The sequence below is a fragment of the Pelophylax lessonae genome (assembly GCF_965119305.1).
Source record: "Pelophylax lessonae genome assembly, chromosome: 3".
NCBI lineage: Eukaryota > Metazoa > Chordata > Amphibia > Anura > Ranidae > Pelophylax > Pelophylax lessonae.
In genome coordinates, this window is record NC_138770.1 from 534,965,112 (window position 1) to 534,987,994 (window position 22,883).

At 40.9% G+C, this 22,883-nt stretch overlaps 1 protein-coding gene across 2 annotated transcripts in view; it reads right to left on the minus strand.

The window, feature by feature from the left end:
* Positions 1–18,300, minus strand: part of ARID1B (AT-rich interaction domain 1B) — a 584,054-nt gene extending 565,754 nt beyond the window's left edge. For both annotated transcript variants that reach the window (XM_082250153.1, XM_082250154.1), the window contains exon 1: positions 16,602–18,300. In XM_082250153.1, the coding sequence (XP_082106279.1) occupies positions 16,602–18,278 (1,677 nt within the window). In that variant the 5' untranslated portion in view covers positions 18,279–18,300. The remainder of the gene's footprint in view (positions 1–16,601) is intronic.
* Between the last annotated feature and the right edge of the window lie 4,583 nt (positions 18,301–22,883).

Consider the following 22,883-nt stretch of genomic DNA (forward strand, 5'->3'; position numbering starts at 1 on the left):
CTATTAACCCTGGGGAGAACCAGTGATTCCCTCACTATGGAGTGATTTCCTCTTGTTTTGGCTACGAGCTAGAAATCTCCCAAATACAACACAGATGGCAAAAGAAAAAAAAAAAAAACTTGACAGGGATTTATCCCAAGAAAATGAATAAGCTATTGCACTGACTAGACCCCCAACTGTCCTTTAACGGGGCACAGGAGAGGGCCAGTAGAGTGGCAAGGAATATCAGCTGCAGTGGATACAGCTCCTCTCAGATTGGGTCTTGAGATCCTAATGCACATATAAAAAAACACACACAAGATGGCGCCTCCATCTAGGTGTAGCAATTTAATTTAATCACCTTTATGAGGCGATGAAAGGCAAGAAGAGAGCAGAAAACTGTCCTTAGATCCAGAATGCTTGAGACGATTCTCTGAGCAGGAAAGGTCCAGTGACCCTGAGTCACTTCCGACTGGCAGTGGGTGCTCCAGCCCCTGCTTCTGGCATCAGCTAGGACTATGAGCAATGAGGACAAGTGAATTGCAGTTGAGCAGATTCTTCCACAATGACCACAGTCTTCTCTTCATTTACTGGGCAATGAAGGTGACCTGAGCCTTTTCCCCAAAAGGGAAGGAATCGCCTCTGGAAAAAGGGCATCCACCACTGTGCCCACTTAACCATTGGTGCTGTGGATATCATGGTCTCAATGATCATTAGGCACCGTCAAGCCAGGAGGTGGGAAGAGCAAAGGGCCAGAGCAATCCTGTCTTGGATTACTGAGATCTAATCTGGCAGTAATGCTACTGTGTTCTAAAAACAGTGTCAAACTGAGCTTCGAGTTATACCAGGGATTGTCTGTGCATCAGACAGCACTTTTCCAGATTTATCAGCTAGCCAAACTATTGAAGCATTTCAGAAGAAGTTTCCCTTCTTGAATGAGGAGAAAAGGTTGTCTAGATCAGGGATCTTCAAACTATGGCCCTCCAGTTGTTCAACAACTACAATTCCCATCATGCCTAGTCATGTCTGTGAATGTCAGTTTTACAATGCCTCGTGGGATGTGTAGTTCTGCAACAGCTGGAGGGCCGTAGTTTGAGGATCCCTGGTCTAGATAGTGATAAAGATGAATGCCTCTTCTGATTACAGTGACTACCGCAAGCAAGACATAGGTGAACACCCGAGGGGGAAGAAGAGAATCTAGTTTGGCCATGTGAAAATAAGCATCCATTACCGACCAGAACTAAATAATGTCGATAGAGGCCCTGGCCAAAAAAGGCCAATGCAAGCTTCAGCTCTTGCATAGCGGAGCCTCCTCCTGCGCCCTCCATAGCACTCTTCAGCACGGAGTCGACATTCTCTGTCCAGACTTCCATTACCATAGACAAGGCTGCTAGGGCCAAAGCAGTTCAATTTTGATGCAGCCATCTTTGATTGACATGGCATCTTCCAGAGGTAAGATTACGCATTTAGCCTCTCATAAGTGCTGAAAGTCCTCATCTTTGAATAGATAAAGTTTTGCTATCCTCCTCTGAAGCGATGCTTTTTGCTCAATCTTACTCCATTCATCCATAACAATGTCTTTGAGCTTAGACAATAATGGAACATTGTAGGCACTTTAAGATGTTTAAAGTATTTCCGCTGCTTTGGGGAAGATTCCAGTGGCACCTCTCACTTTAAGGCAACCTTAACTGCCCTTATTAAAAGGAGATACAAGGGATAAGTCAGAACCAGTATATACCGTATCCTATTCCACCTTTTCACTTCTCAGATGATGGAGAGGGGTGACTTGGCTGAGAGGGCTCACCACCCCAATGACTGGTTCTAGGGGGAGAAAAGGTTGCCACTGTGGCTAGAGTCTGTACTGAACGACTGCTTGACAAGGACAAACTGTTGGCTTCCTCCTTGTCTCCGACTGTCTGGGTGAGACCTGCTCCACACAGGGTTTTGCATGCCAAGGTTTGCGATCCACACATCCCAGAAGGTACAAACCCCAGGTGGGGATCATGATGGTGGTGGGAAGTATGTCAAGATGTAGACCTTGAACTTCTCCGATACCACCTCAATCTAGAAGGCAACCTTTGGTGCCTTGACCTAGATGAAGACCTGTGCCTAGGAGGTTCTATGAGGATCCCTTTCTTTTCTTGAGGATTACTGCTGATAATATCTGGAGGGGCTACAACAGAAGCACCCAAAAAGTACCACCTATCTGCACAAAAGGGACAAAAAACACACAAAGAATAGCCCCAATCCTTCCTGCTACGCAAGGGCTGGCCACATCAGGGTGGTGACAGATCAATGGATGCACTTGGAAGACAAGGGCTGCAAACTGACAACACCTGTGTAATAGAAAATTACAGACTGAAACAAGAACCTAAAAGGGCAAACCCATGAGCACATAGCAGCACAATACAAAAGTCCACCTGGCCTGAGGCAGCTAAATCCATGAGGAGAGGTCCTGGCACAGCTGCACTGTGCTCCAAGAAAAACCCAATCAGATAGGATATCCCTGTCATATTCAAATCCCCCGCCATACGTGTCCCGCTAGCACATACGCCTGTGCAGCTGAGATTACAGCGCCATACTGCACATGCATAGACCAAGCCTCGGTTTTACCCAAGCTACTGCGCAAGTGCAGTCGAGATTCCGGCGCCACTGCACAGGTGTGAACCAGCATGTCAATCAAATGGAATGCAGATGCATTCTAGCAACCACGGGAGGCTCCCCACACTAGTTCCAGGTAGACCTCTAGTGCTGGGGAGAAAGGAAAAACCCTAAAAAAAATGCAAGAAGAAAAAAGCAGACACACAGAACATCCTAATGCCTTGCTGGAAACCAACACGTTCTGGAACCCATGACAGGGCAGATGCTGGTCACACCAGATCGCACTGAATCAATGGCCACCTGCTGATAGCAGAGCACTTGACTGAAAAATAGAAACCTTCAAATTGCTGGGCATAATCCTAAGCAATATTCGTCTCCATGTGTGCCATACCATCACCCCAAGTAAAGATATGGATATGGTAAAATCCTAAAGCCATCCCCTTGATACTGGGAATCTTCTAGATGCCACAAGATGCTTTGTGCAAACTGCATCTTGGCCAAGCGAGAGACACTGTCACTGAAACTCAAATTGGAAAAAAGGCAAGAGAAGAGAACTTTATACCCAATAGATCCATAATTGCGGAAAAAAAGGAACAAGTGCTCTGCCTCAAAATTTATAGAAGTGGGGTCCGATGGGGTAGGATCGAGGGCAGAGCTAACCAAACATCTGCTGCCATGGAGTGAGTCAGGAAAGTGATCTTGCCAGGATAAATTTCCTGTCCTAGGTTGACAGCCTTTTTATATGTCAGTTCTGTTCAGGGAAAAGTTACAAGGATACAGAATTTCTTGCAGGATCAAAAAAGTATTTTCTGAACTTGCACATGAATCTACTTAATCTGAAAAAAATAAGAAGAATAATGCACCCACCTCTGAAGATTGGTGGGATAAGATCATTTTCAGTTATTGTTTTTTTTTTTAATTTTCAGTTATTACATTTTTGTTCTTGGGCTAAGATAGCATTTGAGAAAATGTTTTTATACTGTTTTGGGCTGAAGAGATTAATCCGTTTGTGCCCCATTCACAGGAAAACAGTGAAAGAAAGTACCTTTGCATTTCTTTACATTCCTAATTTCAGCAAGTTTAAAAAACAACAAGCACTAAATAATACAGAAAATACTATACTGTGCAGAAGATGTAAAAGTTAGAAACAACAATTTTAGTGGCACAAAATCCCACCATAAAACAAACATTTAATGTAATATGTATAAATAAAATAAATGCTTCAATTAATAATTTCTGACATTTAAAAAATGGTTGTAACTAATTAAATATAAGACAGAATACAGACAAAACAGGAAATCATCAGAAAATTAACATGCATTTAAAGAACACCTTTCAGAAATAAAACCATATATTAAGCATGCGTGAATAAAAAAATAAATAAAAAGAAAACGGACCAAAATGCACCAATGACCTTTGGGTCCTCAGCCATAAATAGTTTGACCACTCCTGGTCCATGTCACAATACAATCTCAAAAGATTTCGAATTCTGAGACCACCCTTAGTAGGAATCCTCCTTGTTTACATCAAGTTATTAGTCAGGTCCCACCTGAAACAATCTATTTAATTCATTGTAATCACTGGGCCTCACATCTGAAGCTTTGTATAATCAGCATTTCATTTTAGGAAATGACTTGCCTGATTGATTCTCAAGAGGCAGCTAGCTATCATTGCCTTGCTGTCAAAATTTTTGAGAAGGGGTGTCACAACAATAAAATTTCTACTGATTTAAAGTAAAAATCATTTAATGTTTCATTCTTTTCATGGTGGGTTAAAGGGACAGAATACTATTATTCAACTTTTTTTTTTTTTTTGGGGGGGGGGGGGGGGTTCACTACACTTTCTCTCGTGGAGACAGGTCACTGGGATGGGAAGAAAAAGATATCTTCTACAGGGACACAGCAAGAAAAACAGGTTATAACCCTTGCCCAATCTAACCGAAACTAAAAAGAAAAAGGTTTTGTCATGTTACAGTTTGAAGAAAAACCCCACAAGGACCCAATATTTGCAAAAAGCAAGTGTAAAAGTTGTACTTGGGCAGCACACAATCTTTAAGGAAAAGTATAGCCAAAGCTTATTTCGTTTTACTTCTCCTGTAGGTCAGGGAAGTGCAGTTTGTGACATATTTTCAGCTGACAGTGGGCTAAAGTCCGCTGTTGGCTGACGTCACTGAGCCTGTCCAGGCTCTGAAAAGATCCCGACCATATGGTTGTGATCCACCTAGAGGCCTGGATCGGCACCTGTTTCAGCCTCTGGCGATCTGTCTGAGAGCCTGAGCCAGCCCCTCCCACCTTTACCACAACCCAGTGCTCTAGTGAGCGCTGGAGAGGAGAGCAGAGAACCAGTGACACGAACAGTCCCGGCTCTCTTCTCCGAGCAGAGGGAAGAACTGAGCGATCAGCAGTGTTTGAGAGCTCAGTTCTCACCACAGAGCCGGCAGCGGGCAAATGCAACAATCGGATCGATGCTGCAACCACCTAGGGGAGTATAAATGTTTTTTTTTCCCTCTTTAAAAGTCTATACTACTCTTTTAACAAAAGAAGGATTTATAATTCTGTTGAGCAAGTTCTACAACTGACAGGGCCATCAGCAATTGTCTTATCCCGACATGGGGTGGGTGGGGAAAGCCATCCTCACTGGGAGAAGACAGTGATCATCTATCACTAGCAGCTAGAGCAGTCTTTTGCAATAATCGAATGGGAATCCAGCAGGCTGACTGTACCCAAGTTGACCAATCAACTTGGTACATTCAGGCTGCCCATTAATGGTTTGAATCTTGGCCAGTTCCTGCTTTACCGGCTTTGAACCGTGTATGGCTGGGCCTTACTCTCCAAATCAAGCAATTAGCTTCCCTACATAAATTCAAACAGGAAAGCCATATTCTGAGTCGAGTCAAGTTTCTTATTTTAACTGAAGCCCTAGATAAAGGGTGGGGGGGAGGGAGTTGTTTCTAATCCCGAAATGTGTTGTATGTTTTTTAATGTAAACCAATAAATGGATTCTTATGTTCTGGTCTGGCACTGTTGGTGCAGTTTTATTTTGTGGTAACATTTTCCAGTTCAGCGAGGCAGCCCGTGTCACTACTCCGCTTACAGCCATCTTACTGGACAATGAATCAATTATTATCCCTGCCCAATAAGGCAGAAAGGCAATCCAGAAAGCACCAATGTAACCTTGCTGGTTTTGCTTTGTGCCAAAAGGTGTGTGTATCTCTACCTTGAACGAATGCAAGTATGCATATTTCATACCTAAGGCTGGCCATACACTATACAGATTCTATCTTTTCATGTGACAACACTGAGGAAATGACACTTTGCTACAATGTAAAGTGATTGTACAGCTTGTATGACAGTGTAAATTTGCTGTCCCCTCAAAATCACCCAACACACAGCCATTAATGTCTAAACCGCTGGCAACAAAAGTGAGTACACTCCCAAGTCAAAAAGTCATAATTGGGCCCAATTAGCCATTTTCCCTCCTTGGTGTCATGTGACTCGTTAGTGTTACAAGGTCTCCGGTGTGTTAAGTTTGGCTTTATTGCTCTTACTCTCTCATACTGGTCACTGGAAGTTCCAACATGGCACTTCATGGCAAAGAACTCTTGAAAATTTGAAATAAAGAATCGTTGCCCTATATAAAGATGGCCTAGGCTATAAGAAGATTCCCAATACCCTGAAACTGAGCTGCAGCACAGTGGCCAAGACCATACAGCGGTTTAACAGGACAGGTCCCACTCAGAACAGGCCTCATCATGGTCGATCAAAGAAGTTGTGTACATGTGCTCAGCATAATATCCAGAGGTTGTCTTTGGGAAATAGACGCGAGAGTGCTGCCCAGAATTGCTGCAGAGGTTGAAGGGGTGGGGGGGGGGGGGTCAGCTTGTCAGTGCTCAGACCCTATGCCGCACACTGCATCAAATTGGTCTGCATGACTGTTGTCCCAAATGGAAGCCTCTTCTAAAGAGGATGCACAAGAAAGCCCGCAAACCGTTTGCTGAAAACAAGAAGACTACAGACAAGGATTACTGGAACCATGTCCTGTGGTCTGATGAGACCAAGATAAAACTTATTTGGTTCAGATGGTGTCAAGCATGTGTGGCGGCAACCAGATGAGAACAAAGAAAAGTGTCTTTCCTACAGTCAAGCATGGTGGTGGGAGGGTTAATGTCTGGGGCTGCATGAGTGCTACCATCACTGGGGAGCTACAGGAAACCATAAATGCCAACATGTACTGTGACATACTGAAGCAGAGCATGATCCCCTCCCTTTGGAGACTGGACCACAGGGCAGTATTCCAACATGATAATGACCCCAATTACACCTCCAAGACGACCACTGCCTTGCTAAAAAAGCTGAGGATAAAAGGTGATGAACTGGCCAAGCATGTCTCCAGACCTAAACCCTATTGAGCATCTGTGGGGCATCCTCAAAAACAGAAGATTGAGGAGAGCAAGGCCTCCAACATCCATCAGCTCTGTGATGTCATCATGGAGGAGTGGAAGAGGACTCCAGTGGCAACCGGTGAACAGCATGCCCAAGAGGGTTAAGGCAGTGATGGAAAATAATGGTGGCCAAACAAAATATTGAAACTTTGGATTCATTTTGGACTTTTTAACTTAGGGGTGTACTCATTTTTGTTACCAGAGGTTTGGCTGTGTGTTGGGGTATTTTGAGGGGATACATACATACATACATACATACATACATACACACACAATAAATTACCAAAAGTATTAGGACACCTGCCTTTACACACACATGAACTTTAATGGCATCCCAGTATTAGCCCATAGGGTTCAATTTTGAGTTGGCCCACCCATTGCAGCTATAACAGCTTCAATTCTTCTGGGAAGACTGTCCACAAGGTTTTAAGAATGTTTCTTTGGGAATGTTTGACCATTCTTCCTGAAGTGCATTTGTGAGGTTAGGCACTGATATTGGGCGAGAAGGCCTAGCTCGCAGTCTCCTATCTAATTCATCCCAAAGGTGTCCAAATCATTTAGTGGAGGGAGGATTATGGTGTGGGGTTGTTTTTACCAGGTTGAGCTTGGTTCCAAGGAAGGGAACTCTTAACCACTTAAGCCCCGGAAGATTTTACCCCCTTCCTGACCAGGGTTTTTTTGCGATTTTTTACTGCGTGACTTTAACGGACAATTGCACGGTCGTGCAACGCTGTACCTAAATGAATTTCACATCCTTTTTTTCCCACAAACAGAGCTTTCTTTTGGTGGTATTTGATCACCTGTGCGATTTTTTGATCATGCGCTATAAACAAAAAAAAAAAAAAAAAAAAAAAAAAAGAGCGTAAATTTTGCAAAAATAACAATATTTTTCACTTTTTTTATATGAAATTGCCCCCAAAAAAAAAAATGTAAAAATCAAAATTTTTTAACATTTTTCGGCCAATTTGTTTTATGCTACATATGTTTGGTAAAAAAAAAAATTGCAAAAAGCGTATTTTGATTGGTTTGTGCAAAAGTTATCGCGTTTACTAACAAAGGGAAAGATTTTTGTCATTTTTGTTTTTTTTTTTTTAACGAGTAATGGCGGTGATGTGCGATTTTTTTGCGGTACTCCGACATTGCGGCAGACAGATCGGACCCTTGACTGACATTTTGGACACTTTTGGGGGTACCAGTGACATTACTGCAGTAATTAGTGCTATACATATGCACTGTTACTGTAAAAATGACACTGGCAGGGAAGGGGTTAACTGTATTGGACAGGGAGGGGTTAAGTGTGTCCTAGGGGCGTGATTCTAACTGTAGTGGGACATGGCTACTAGTGTAAAAACAGAGATCAACAGTTCTACATAGTAGAACCGTCTGATCTCCATTTTTACACAGGGGAGAATGACAGGCGGCTTGTTTACATAAGCCGCTCTGCCTTTCTCCCGACAATCGTAGTGTGACCGGCGGACATCGGGTCCGCCGGTCACACGCCCGCACTCCTCCGTGAACGAGCCGAGGTGGGCGCGCGCTCGCCTGCTATTGGCTCAAAACTCAGTGACAGGCGAACGACGTAGACCTACGTCACTCTGCCTGGCCAGGGCTGACTACCGCAGTAAATATACTGTGCGCAGTCGGCAACCGGTTAAGGCGTCAGCATACCAAGACATTTTGAAAAACTTTTTGAAAGGCACCCATTTTGACACAATCAATGATGTAAAAAAGGCTGCTTTGACATAGTTAAATTCTCAGGACCTTTAGTTCTTCCAGGATGGTATAAATGGCTGGTCTAATCACTTACAGAAGTGTCTTGATGTGAATGGAATTTATGTGGAAAAATAAAGGTTATTCCTACAATTGTGTGCTTTTGATTCAATTTTTCCATAATTATTTTGAATACTATATATATATATATATATATATATATATATATATATATATATATACACATACATACATACATACACACACACACACATATACACACACACTGGACAATGAACTCAAATGTACTGTACTTTGGCCTCCAATGCCAATGTATAGGTGCATTGCAGCGATATTAATGTTTCCCAAGCACTGCAACATATTGCATGAAGTCTTAGACAGTGCACTGTGAACATTGCAGCCTGCGTTATTTTAAGCGTTGAGGTGCGTTGCAGTCCATTCATTTTGATTGGGCCGCTTACAGAGTGCGCCCCAGCATGCTTAGCACTTCAAAACTTGTGCGTTGCAGCATAAAAAAAAAAAAAAAAGTGTGGATGGTCCCCAGATTAGGACTCTGAAAAAAAATGTAAAGGATTCGATTTAAGGTAGGAAACAATTCAGCCATCAAAAAGATCTGACTTGTTGTGACTTGTGGCTTTAGAGTAAAGCAAGCCATAGACGGAGTGCATTTCTTTCCTGCAACCATGGGTGAGGAATGTTCTCCGGGTGGGGTGGGGTGTTGTTGGGGGTAGTTTAAGCCATCTCCTCCAGGAGAACACAGGGATATCTTTTGTTAGGGGATATAATAGCCGCTAGCAATATTTGCATGTAAATTCCGGCAGACTGGTTGTACCCAATCGATTGATTAACTTGGGTACATCCAGCCTGCCCATCCATGGGCTGAACTGGCCAAGATTCAAACCGTCTATGGTAGGCTTAAATCCCAAAATGGTAACACGGCATTCAGTCTTTCTAAATCTAATTATGATGGGTCAATTGCAACCTCAAGTATTACTATGTACTTCTAGATTGTAAGCTCTAATGAGCAGGGCCCGCTAATTCCTCCTGTATTGTACCTGTACTGCCTGCCCTCAGGTTGTGAAGGGCTACACAAACTGTTGGCGCTATATACTGTAAATCCTGTATAATAATAATTATTAGGTTGTCAAAATTCCAAAAATGGTGGATTAGAATTTTGTAAATGTATCCAATGTAACAAGTACAATAACCAAGAACAACTAATCAGAAGTCATCTTGATTAATAAATTATTAATCAATAATAAAAACAAATAATAAATTGAAATCTGATTGGACGTTATGCATTTTCTTTTATCACCTGCATTTAATATCCACATTGACTTGTCAAGAAGAAGATTTGGCATACAGAAATCATGTAAACACATTCAAAACAAGAGTTCTAATGTCTCAAGATCTCATTTATATGGGTATAGTTAACCTTATTATAAACAAAAAAAATAAAATAAAAAAACTGTGCAAGCCATATGATCTACCCCAGCACTGAAGAGGTTAATTAAAAAAAAAAAAAAAAAAGAGGCTGTTTTAATGGTTTAAATAGATATCTTTATTTTCTGTTTATAGCCAGATGGGGTGCTGCTACTCCTGAAGCTTGCTGTCTCCAGTATTATCTGTATGCATTCCATTTGAATCCAATTTCCTTTTATTACCTCTGCCCAGGTCAGGGATGAATGGCTGTCAGATTCGCAGTGGAATAAAAAGAAAGAGGAAAAAAAAAAAAAAAACCTCTCTTCCTGAGGCAGCTAGTTTCAATTCAAACAGACACATGGCTAATCTGCATATGTGAAGGTCACGGCAATCCAGTGGAAGAGGTTAAGACTGGAATAGCTGCCGTTAAAAATAAATATATACAAAAACTGATATGTAAGAAAGCGATTTTTTTTGGCTCAGGGGCTGACAAGAGGAAATTTACGTGCATATATTCCAATATGATATTCATAAATATACATAAACTATGCATCCACATATCAGTGTCAGAATCCCTTTTGGCAGTTACTCAAAAAAAAAAAAAAAAAAAAAAAAAAATCCCAGACACATTTGATTTTGTAACTGAAAAAGCTCCATGTAATTTTCATTTGGGTGGCAGCATGTCAGCGACTGAAGTGTGATCAGACTATCTAGCGATTTGATCTAGCACACATATTCATTATGATTTAAGATTTAGATTTATCTCAGATATTTTTGCACTATATTTAAGTACAATGTTTAACATTTTAACAGTATAGTACAAAAATATATACATTTATTGTCGGGGAAAAAAAAAATACACAGACGTTGGGACGTGTTTGTGCATTGGTTCACCCATGATCTAAATTAAAGGCCATATTTTTTAGTTTATTTTTTTATAAAAACAGTGAATGTGACATTCACCAAACATTTACATGTTGTTAATTTTTATTGTCTGAAAAAAAATAAAAAAAATAAATAAATAATACACAGACGTTGGACGTGTTTGTGCCCTGGTTCACCCATGACCTAAACTAAGGGCCATATTTTTTTTTTTTTTTTTTATAAAAACAGTGAATGTGACAAAAACAGTAAATGTGACATTTATCAAACATTTACACATGGTTAATCATTCCCTGTGTTTTAAAGCACATGCACCAGGAAGATTCACCTCCCAAAAATACTTGGTAAATGTAACATTTACTGCTTTGTAAATATGCCCCGAAAATTCCAAAGGAATACTGGTTATTCGACTATTGTTTCATTTGTATATGTAGGGTATGATGCCATTGTCATAACTTCCACATATTTTCAAGTTGTAAACATTTGAATATATAAATCAATAAACACTTCTAATAATTTTTCAAAAATTCAGTCCAACATTGCCTGCAGTGGCTCCAGCATTTCTTAAGACTAGGTGAATATATTCACCCATCCCCACTCCATCACCTGCTCTATATCCTATTCAGCACCCCCTATATAAAAAGCAGGTGCTTGTATCACCAGTGATAGAACTGATAGATACATTGTGGAAATAAAAGTACATTGTATAAAAGGATAAACACAATATTTGGCTTACATTTACACAGATTTCATACATACAATAACACATACGAATTTGCTGTAAAGACTCAACACCGACAAATACAATGCAAAAGATAAAAACAATGACAGCAGATTCAATGAAACTGAGAAATACAACTATATATAGCTCAGATATCTATAAGGCCTTGCTAAAGAAATATATATATATATATATATATATATATATATTTATTTTTTTTTTTATTCACATATTGTAGCAAAAAATAATTTTTATTGGGTGTTTTAAAAACGTGCCCTTTTCACAAAACAAAATTTATTATATATATATATACACTGCCAAGCTGGTACTGACCCTTTATTGGAATAAACACACACAGTAAAGTATGGCTGCTAGCTTTAAAAAAAAATTTATATTATAATATATATATATATATATATATATATATATATATATATATATATATATATATATATATATATATATATATGAAAAATAAGCAAACAGTTATAAGTGTTAACTGACAAACATAAAAAACAAGACTGTGGTTAAAAATTTGTATTCATAACATTTATAAAATATATATATCATGGTAATTGCATTAATGGTATTCTTATGAGGTGTGTGTGTGTGTATATATATATATATATATATATATATATATATATATAATATATATATATTATACATACATACACACACACACATCTCATAATAATACCATTAATGCAAGTACATGTACTAGAAGAGAAACCCCTTAAAAAAATAAATAAGAAAAAGCAGATGGTGACCTATACAAAAGTTAAATTCATAAGCAAAGACATATAGAAAGTGGGAGAAGACACATAAATAGGAAAGACAAAAAGGATGCCAAATAAAAAATAAGGACATAGAAAAAAAAAAAAAAAAAATAAAGAAAAAGTAAAATATAGCAGTGCATGTGGAAAAAAAAAAAAAAAAAACCCTAGATATATTAGACACATTCAAAAAAATCTAACCCTAGGTTGAGTAATACAACAATTACACTAATGTATAGAAAACACAATTAAAAAGGATGCAAATGAATCTTAAAAATGTAAAAATAAAAAAAAAAACAGAATAATCAATAAAAAATAAAGATAAAAAAAAAAAAAAAAAAAAGCTACAAATTGGGTTTAAATGCCCAAAAAAAAAAAAAAAACACAAGTCAATGGCTCTGAGAAATGTACTGTATTTATAAAGTAACAGGCTGGCACAATGTACATATAAAAAGGTGAAAAAAAAAAAAAAAAAAAACCACAACATAATCACAGGCATGCTCCTTGTATCATGAGTCACATCTCCGAACACATTCATTTGATTTTCCATCCATTAAAAACATACAGATTGTGTTTAATACCAGCACTTGCAGAGAAAACTAAAATAAAACAGGTTATAAAAAAGAACCCCCTGGAGGATGGGAACACAAGACAGAAAAACAAATGTAACGTCACTGTCCAACCCTTGTATACGTAGCAGACAAAAGGCCACTGATGCACTTTATCGACAAGGCACCAGTTTTAAAAATCCAGTATGCAAGAACGAAATCGATCTGATCTCATAGCAGGGTTGCATGAAACTTTTGATCTTTAATTTTAGGTTTTTAAGTCCAGCAGTGAAATAGTTAATAAAAAATAAATAAATAATTTAAAATCTATTATTTTTGCAATACATATTTAGGCAACTTAGAATGCTTGTCATGTTCAGCTAACACCCATGTCTAAGCATAAAATATATGTTTAGCAACATATTTTTATTTTTTTTTTTAATCAGATAAAATACAACCACGTAAAAAAAATAAAATAAAAAAATAATGGGAGTTACTCCAACCAGTACCTATTATACTAAATAGTAATTGGAATATACAGAGTAAAGCGATCAGAGATAACAAGTGATTTGTGGGATGCATAACCTGTCAATAATATTACTATTTAATGGCGCAGACCAGTTTTGCCAGAGAATCACAAAACAACAAGGCCTTAGCTGCTCTTGATATACAGTTTGCACACTTGTAACCTAGACGTCATATACAGGACAGTAGAATTCAGCAAGTTAGGGGTTATTTTGAAGGGAAGATTGGACCCTCCGATAATTATTTTAAAATTAGGTACACGGCTATCGTTCCCTTAATATAAAATGGCTGACAGATCTGAAATGATACTGCAGTATAAAATTTAAACATGTAGGCACCACCACTAGGCCTGCTTCCCAATTTGGATCTTTACAGCTGTCTAGCCATAACCCCTGATGACCCTAGTCAACTATTGTCTGAAAGTATTGAATGAGGATCATAGTGATTTTTTTTTATTTATTTATTAAGGGTTGGAATGCACGAGACACCGTGCAGATTCATACAGTGTACAGCACTGCTTAATGGTTAGATCTTGAATGGGACTTGTAAGGTCTCCTTCTAATATAGCATTAATATAACAGATGGTCAAGATATCACCGGACATTGATGTATATGAATGTGTAATGTATATAATAGCTCTTACCAGATTTACCCAAAAAAATTAAATTTACTTAGAAAAATGATGCTAATTAATATGGCATTACAGTCGTATAAAAAAATAAAATATTCTCATATTTTGTACACGACATGACCATTACTAATCTGTCATCTACCAAAAAGTCAGCAGTTTACTGGTAAAATCGGTTACATCATCACACCAATCTTATATAATATGGTGAACTACAGAATGCTAATAACTCCAAAATGTGAAATATAAAAACTGTCACACTGACAACGTACATGTAATGAATGGGACATAATAGACAGCTTTCACTAAACAAAAGAACTCAGTTAAAAGGCTTACAAATGTCCTCCACTATGAAATCACCATTATCGAAAATCCCCAAGCATACCCATTGACTCAAGTTCCATATAAAACCCATAAAAGCAAAAATAAAAAAAAACACAATGGCCAAGTACCAATGAAGAGTTTTGAAATTAAAAATACACTGACGTATACATCTTAAAAAAAACAGCACTTGAATAATTAGAACAGGCCAGGTCAATAAACATTTGCTCATATGCATATGAAGAGGCCAGGTCAAAAAACATTTGCACGTATGTCTATATCAAGGCATCAAAGCACATTTTATAGATCAATATCTACTTTACTCTAAATCTGTTAAATGCATGACCACAGAAGAAAAATATACAAATAAAAAAAATAAAAAAATAAATAAGAAAAAAAAAAAAAAAAAAAAAAAAAAGGGGAAACCTCTTTATTTACAGACTTTTATTTTTTTCCATCCCACATAATATAGATTACATATAGGACCAGAACCATATAAACCCTGTTAAGAGTGAAGCAGTATACAGCATCTTATTTAATAAGAAGAATCAAGGCCTTTTTTCTAAGAAAACCCCACCCTATGTAGTATTTCATGTACCAGACGATGATGGGAAAAAAAATAAAATAAAAAAAATAAAGCACTGCAAGCAATCAATTTGTAAAAAAAAAACAAAAAAAACTAAAATAAATTAACAGCATTTGTCCTGATTTTGGAAATGAAAAGAAAATCTGCTGATGCGGCTAAGCAATAGATTCCCACGGGCACTATTGTACAGATACAAGCCACATTTCCTTGTGTGCAATGTGCTCAGTGATATTTAAATTGAAAAAAAAAAATAAAAAATTATAATAATATACATATGATAATATAGGAAGGCAGCAAGTGTGTGAATAGACGTTGCTGCCCGGCTATTATTTGTGCCAGAGAATATTTGTGACTGTACTGTTCAGCAATTCTATTTACATCAGCAGTGCTAAATGCCCAATGGTGAGAGGGGAGCCAATCAGATGGCAGATTAGATGTCAACTCAGAGGCAGCTGTCTGGAGACTATTACAGCCAGTTTACCTCCACAATTCAAATTCCAAACCTTGCAAAGGAGATCAAGTCACTCTTTAGACTCAAGCTGCTAGCAAGAAGCCTACAAGTGATCCATTGCAGTTTCTACCCCATCAGCCCTATAAAACCCAAACAAAAGCCATTAAAAGATCATTACACAATGCAAAGGGAACCTGTTTACTCGATTCAAACCTCCGATAAGTATATTCACATTTAAACAAAAAGAAGACAATAGACAGCACAACACAGCAACCATATTATGCACAATGAATGGCAGCCATTCTCTGGATTTCCAAGACGATATAAATAAAAAGGACTAGGACAACATCTTTAGGTAGAAATAGGAAAATGACATATCTTTATAAATGCCTATGCTGACATTTGTATGGTTTGCGATTTAAATTGCAAGAAAAAAAAAAAAAGGGGGGGGGGAGGGGGGTAGCATCAGATGCAAGTCACAATTCAGAAATATACACTATTTTGCAGATACTTACATAGGTCGATACTTACATTTGTATTGGATGGAGTTAAGTGCAATAGTTGTTCTAGATCGGCCAAAAACGGGTCTATGCCCTTCGTTTTATTCCGCATTAAAGAACAATAAACAAGGGTGGGAAAAAAAATGACCAGGGGACCAAATAACACGGTTTTCCTACTGCAAGGAACCAAATCCCCACTTGACATGCCTGTGTGTACTCTACCAGGAATAAACACTTACAATCTGGGCCTGTGCTCTAATTTTTGTCTGTTGATCTAGAAAATCTAGTTTCATAGAACTGCAAAACCTCCCCAGCAGGCTCCTCAAAACGCTTCAATGCTTTATATGGAAATAAAAAAGTACATGGGACATGCAGTAACAAAGCTAGAGACTTGTGGGAAAAAAAATTGCATATTCATACTCCCCGATACAAATATCAAAAAAAGGCAAAACATATGAAAAGTGATCTACTAATAATTTATTTTTTTACCTGGGATCGGTTGATGGTTTGTCCAGTGCTTCCAGGGCTCATAGCTGGGTGATTTCTTTGTTGTGCTCCCCAACCAGTGTTGGTAGCTCCATACTGGGACCCCATGTCTTTGCCCATCCCTATGCCCCCAGGCTGTTGACTCCCTGGCGTGTTGCTTGACTGTTGCTGGGGTCCACTAGAAGTGCTGTAGTCAGGATAGCTTCCTCCATAACTCCGCATCATAGGGCTAGGGGATGTTAGGAGTTGGTTCAGAGTAGGGGTGGCACCAGATGGGTGCTGGTTTTGTCCCTGGTACCTTTGGAAGCCCCCTGCATTGGAAGCACTAGGTGGCTTCCCATGACTGCCACCTCTTTCACCTATCATCATGTTGCTGCTGACTGGGGTACCAGTGCTGCTCTGCCTTGGGGAGCTCAGCACCCCATATGCAGAGGCAGAGCTGCCATAGCTTCCCGCCCCTCCTCCTGCAGCAGCAGCGGCCCTGCTGTATCCCTGGTAGTGGTCAAACTGATTGCTGCCGTACCCTTCATGGGAGTTCTGCATGGGGTCTAGGTTGCTGCTGGGGGCTGTAGATCCAGAATGCATCATCCCCATACCAGTGCTTTGTTGTCTGCCATGTTGATCAAAGCAAGGCCCTACTCGGTTTGTTGATGCACTGCCATAATAATTATTAAATTCAGACGAAGAGGAAGAAGAAGACGAGGACGAAGAAGAAGAAGAAGATGATCCACCGTTGCCACTAATATTATTATTGCTGCTGCTGCTGTTTCCTTGCTGCTGCCCTCCTCCCAGCACTGCATGCTCATACCGACTGCTCATGGGCTCCCCAGCCATCATTTTCCCCTGCAGATCGTCTTCTTCTCCTGCCTTGCCAGTCCTCCTAGCCTGGGGGTCGCCCTGATTAACCAAAGCAACATCTTTTTCCCCTGCACCAGCATTATTACAGCCCTCTTCTCCCACACCAGCATGTTGTTGTTGCTGCTGCTGATTTTCCATATCTGACGCCTCGCCGCTGCTATTGCTTCCTCCTCCAGGGCTGCTTTTATTCGGTGTTGGTTGTTGTGCTGCTCCTGCTAGTTGCTGTTGGGGCTGCAGCTGATTAAGTTGCTGGGGTGGATGGTTGGGGTGGTGGGGAGGGTGCTGCTGCAGATGCTGGGGTGCATGGTGGGGTGTATGCTGCTGGCTGTGATGGCCATGGTGATGAGAATGAGCAAGATAGTCCCCAACACTACCACACTTTAACTTGTGGTTGGGGACCCCACCACCCATCTCCATAGCCTGGAAATGGGGCGACACCGCCGGATTTCTCCCGTCCTTCAGTCCTGTGTCCGAATTGCTGCTATTGTTATTGTTCGTATTATTAGCGGTGGAGGATAAGAGAGACGAGGAGGATAACGAATTTGCATTGGCCATGTTTACTTCGTGGTGGTGATGATGGTGGAGGAGATGGTGATGGTGATGGTGGTGGTGCAAAAGGTTGTGGTGGTGGAGGTGATCCACATTATTGTTCATTCCGCTGTTAGGAGTCCCATCCCCTAGTCCAGAGATAGATCCCGAGCCTGGTCCTGTCCCCCCAGGGTTCAAGTCCTGATTCAGTCCAGGAAGACCCTGGCTTTTACCCTTATTGTTCGCATTGGTGGTCGGCGCAGCAGCTGAAACCACTTGCGCTGCCATGATCATTGCAACATCTCAGTCAATCCCGGTAACAGCAAAAAAAAAAAAAAAAGGGGGCCCAAAAATGTGCAATAATAAACCCCCCAAAGAAAAAAAAAAAAATCACAGCACAAAAAAAACAATAGCAGCAAATTCCAAAAAAAAAAAAAACAATGACGATAACTCCAGTAGAAGTAAACAAACCTCCGATCACTTCACGTGAATAAACGAAAAAATAAAAGAATAAAAGGAGGTAAAAAATAAACAGGAAACGTAAGAATTTAAAAATTAAAAAAAACAAAAAGCCTTGTTGATCCTTATGGTCGGTGCCTTTCCTTGCTGTGGGACTTCATGCCGAAGCTTTTGTTGACGAGCAAAAAAAATGAAACTTTTTTTGAGCTGCTGTGTGTGTCTCCTAACCCGGATATAGGTATATACAAGACTGTCTGAATCTATCCGGCCCAGCATGGCTTGAGAGAGGCTCTAGCAACCATTATCCACTTCTTTCTGATTAAAGTGCACATGGAAAACCTGGACTGGATTCTCTTCTTTTCCTGATTTTTTTGTGGAGCCAGGGAAGAATTCTGAATAGCAAAAAAAAAAAAGAATTCTCTTTGAAAATGCACAAAAAAATAAAAAAAAGTGGCTATTAAAATAGAGTGCCTTGGTGCTTCTGAAACAGAACAAATTTCCCCCTGGTACTACTCCAAACATACAATCAAGCAGCAAGCAGCTGCTGCTGGGGACATGTGATTTGGGTGAACCTTCAGCTCCTCTGCCTGCTCTCTCTCCACCACCCCCTCCCTTCCCAGCGAAACAACAGAAGGAGGAGTGGTTGCAGTCTGCAAGAGGAGAAGGCTTGTGGGAGGGAAAGCTGTGCCAGTACGTTAACCTCCTGTGTGCCGCCGCGCAAGGCAACGCGTAGCCAGTCGCTTTTGGCTGCGAATACAAATAACAAGACGCTAATATTTCCATTGACAAGTTTATTTTTATAATACAGAGTCGCCATTTCTCAACGTGCCGCAAACGCAAGGCGCGTCAAGGGCTCGTTCACAGCGGCGCGCTGTAAAACGCGACCTGCTTTGGTTGCGAATGCGAATACAAAATAACTAGACGCTAATATTTCATAATAGAGAGTCGTCATTTCTGAACGTGTCGCAAGCGCAGCCCATTCACAGCGGCGAGCTGTAAAACGCAACCTGCTTGGGTTGCGAATACAAATAACGTGACGCTAATATTTCATAATACAGAGTCGCCATTTCTAAACGTGCCGCAAACGCAGCCCGTTCACAGCGGAGCGCTGTAAAACGCGACCTGTTTTGGTTGGGAATACAAAAAACGAGACGCTGATATTTCCATTGACAAGTTTATTTTTATAATACAGAGTCGCCATTTCTCAACGTGCCGCAAACGCAAGGCGCGTCAAGGGCTCGTTCACATCGGCGCACTGTAAAACGCGACCTGCTTTGGTTGCGAATGCGAATACAAATAACTAGACGCTAATATTTCATAATAGAGAGTCGTCATTTCTAAACGTGTCGCAAGCGCAGCCCATTCACAGCGGCGAGCTGTAAAACGCGACCTGCTTGGGTTGCGAATACAAATAACGTGACGCTAATATTTCATAATACAGAGTCGCCATTTCTAAACGTGCCGCAAACGCAGCCCGTTCACAGTGGAGCGCTGTAAAACGCAACCTGCTTTGGTTGCGAATACAAATAACGTGACGCTAATATTTCATATTACAGAGTCGCCATTTCTAAACGTGCCGCAAACGCAGCCCGTTCACAGCGGCTCGCTGTAAAACGCGACCTGCTTTGGTTGGGAATACAAATAACAAGACGCTGATATTTCCATTGACAAGTTTATTTTATAATACAGAGTCGCCATTTCTAAACTTGCCGCAAACGCCCGTTAACAGCGACGCGCTGTAAAACGCGACTTGCTTTGGTTGCGAATACAAATGACAAGACGCTAATATTTCCATTGACGAGTTTATTTCATAATACAGAGTCGCCATTTCTAAACGTGCCGCAAACGCAGCCCGTTCACAGTGGCGCGCTGTAAAATGCAACCTGTTTTGGTTGGGAATACAAATAACGAGACGCTGATATTTCCATTGACCAGTTTATTTCATAATACAGAGTCGCCATTTCTAAACTTGCCGCAAACGTCCGTTAACAGCGGCGCGCTGTAAAACGCGACCTGCTTTGGTTGCGAATACAAATAACGAGACACTGATATTTCCATTGACCAGTTTATTTTATAATACAGAGTCGGCTTTCTAAACTTGCCGCAAACGCCCGTTAACAGCGGCGCGCTGTGAAACGCGACCTGCTTTGGTTGGGAATACAAATAACGAGACGCTAATATTTCCATTGACAAGTTTATTTTTATATTAGAGTCGCCATTTCTAAGCATGCTGCCAACGCAAGGCGCGTCAAGCGCCCATTCACAGCGGCGCCATGTAAAACGTAAGCCTGCGTTTAAAAAAAAACACGTATCACATCTTTAATGCACTGCGTTAAAATTGAATATTAATTGAAATTGAATACTATGCATAATGTGTTTTACCTGCAATTTGTATGCGTTTTCATCCTTGATCAAAAAATTGACACGTGACGCAAATACCGGCAAAATCGCAGCAGAAACGCATCCAAAATGCGTTTTTCAATGCATTCTCAGTTTTTGTAGAAATGCGATACAGTCCATTTAACATGGTTTCCTATAGGTCACGTTCACATCTGTGTGCTTTCCGGCGCTGCGCTTTTTGAAAAGGCTCAGAGACTTTTTTGCCCGCAACAGGTTGCGTTTTTTGGTTCCCTAGACTTCAATGGCAATGCAGCATTTTTCAATGTGTTCTCAGTTTTGCGGAAATGCGCTACAGTCCATTTAACGTGGTTTCCTGTAGGTCGCGTTAACATCTGTGTGCTTGCCACCGATGTGCTTTTTTTTGCCCACAGCAGGTTGTTTTTTTTTGGTTCCCAAGACTTTAATGGCATTGCAGCAGAAACGCATCAAAAACGCAGTGCTTGCGTTTATGAAGCATTTTTCCTGTGATTTTGCTGGTTTGTCCAAATACTTCCCATAAATGCAGAAACACACCAAAAACAAGTGTCATAAAATGCAAAACGCATCAGAAAATGCATTAACTGCAATCTGCATAAGCGTGAATCTAGCCTTAAAATAAGTGCGTTGAATTTTGGTGCACATCTTTTGATTATAAGGCCTGGTTCACAACTCTGCAAGTTCCATAGGCTTCAATAGTGACCAGTATACATGCCCCCAATGCAGTGACCAGTATACATGCCCCCAATGCAGTGACCAGTATACATGACCCCAATGCAGTGACCAGTATACATGACCCCAATGCAGTGACCAGTATACATGTCCCCAATGCAGTGACCAGTATACATGCCCCCAATGCAGTGACCAGTATACATGTCCCCAATGCAATGACCAGTATACATGCCCCCTTCAATGCAGTGACCAGTATACATGTCCCCAATGCAGTGACCAGTATACATGTCCCCAATGCAATGACCAGTATACATGCCCCCAATGCAGTGATCAGTATACATGTCCCCAATGCAGTGACCAGTATACATGTCCCCAATGCAGTGACCAGTATACATGCCCCCAATGCAGTGACCAGTATACATGCCCCCAATGCAGTGACCAGTATACATGCCCCCAATGTAGAGAAGTGGCTGGGGAAGCTGCAGCCCTCTTACCTCTCTCCGTGGTGTTAGTGGGGGAGTCCTGTGCTGAGCTGCGGTGTGGAGGGATGAGGGAGCTCGTCGGCGCCATCTTGAGCGGCAGTGTGTGTCGGGCTGTCGGCTTCAGAGTCCGGACCGGATGGCTGCGGCTGCAGGTGTCTTCCTGCTTGTGGACTCGGAGTATGGGGCTGCTGCAGTGAGTCGCTGGGTTACCGGACTGTGGAAGGCAACTCCTGGACTCCTGTCCAACGCGACTCCTCTCTCTGCCTCTCTGCGCCGGGAACAGAAGCCGGAAGGTGATCGTGACCTCGGGGCGGTGCACCGCCCCCACGCGTCACGTCACCAGGTCCATGTCCTCCTGTGATTGTTCCAGGCTGGAGTCTGGACCAATCACAGCCCGGACATCAGAAAAGTGGGGAGTGTCGGGGTGCATTGCTCTGCGCCCCGATGACCCCCAGAAGAGCGCCAATCGGCGCCTCTGCCAGCCGAGGGTGAGGTCAAAAACCCCACCCCCCCCTATACCCAGCACTAAGTCCGGCGCCCCTAGTGGGCGAAAAATAGACACATTTCTTTTTTTTATTTAATCTTTTTCTTTCTTCTTTCTTCTTCTCCGGCCGCCACTGGTCCTATAGATGAGGAGTGGAGGCGAGGTTAACCCATACGTATGCTATGAAGTCTGTCAGGAAACCATGTTTAATGGACTGTAGTGTGTTTCTGCAAAACTGAAAATGCACTAAAAAATGCATAGGTGTGAAACAGGCCTTAGTGTTAGACCTAGCCTGAAAATAAGTGCGTCACATTTTTGGTGCACATCTTTTGATTATAAGGCCTGGTTCACATCTATGCAAGTTCCATAGGCATCAATAGAAATGCAGCGGAAACGCATCAAAAACACATTGCTTGCGTTTTTGAT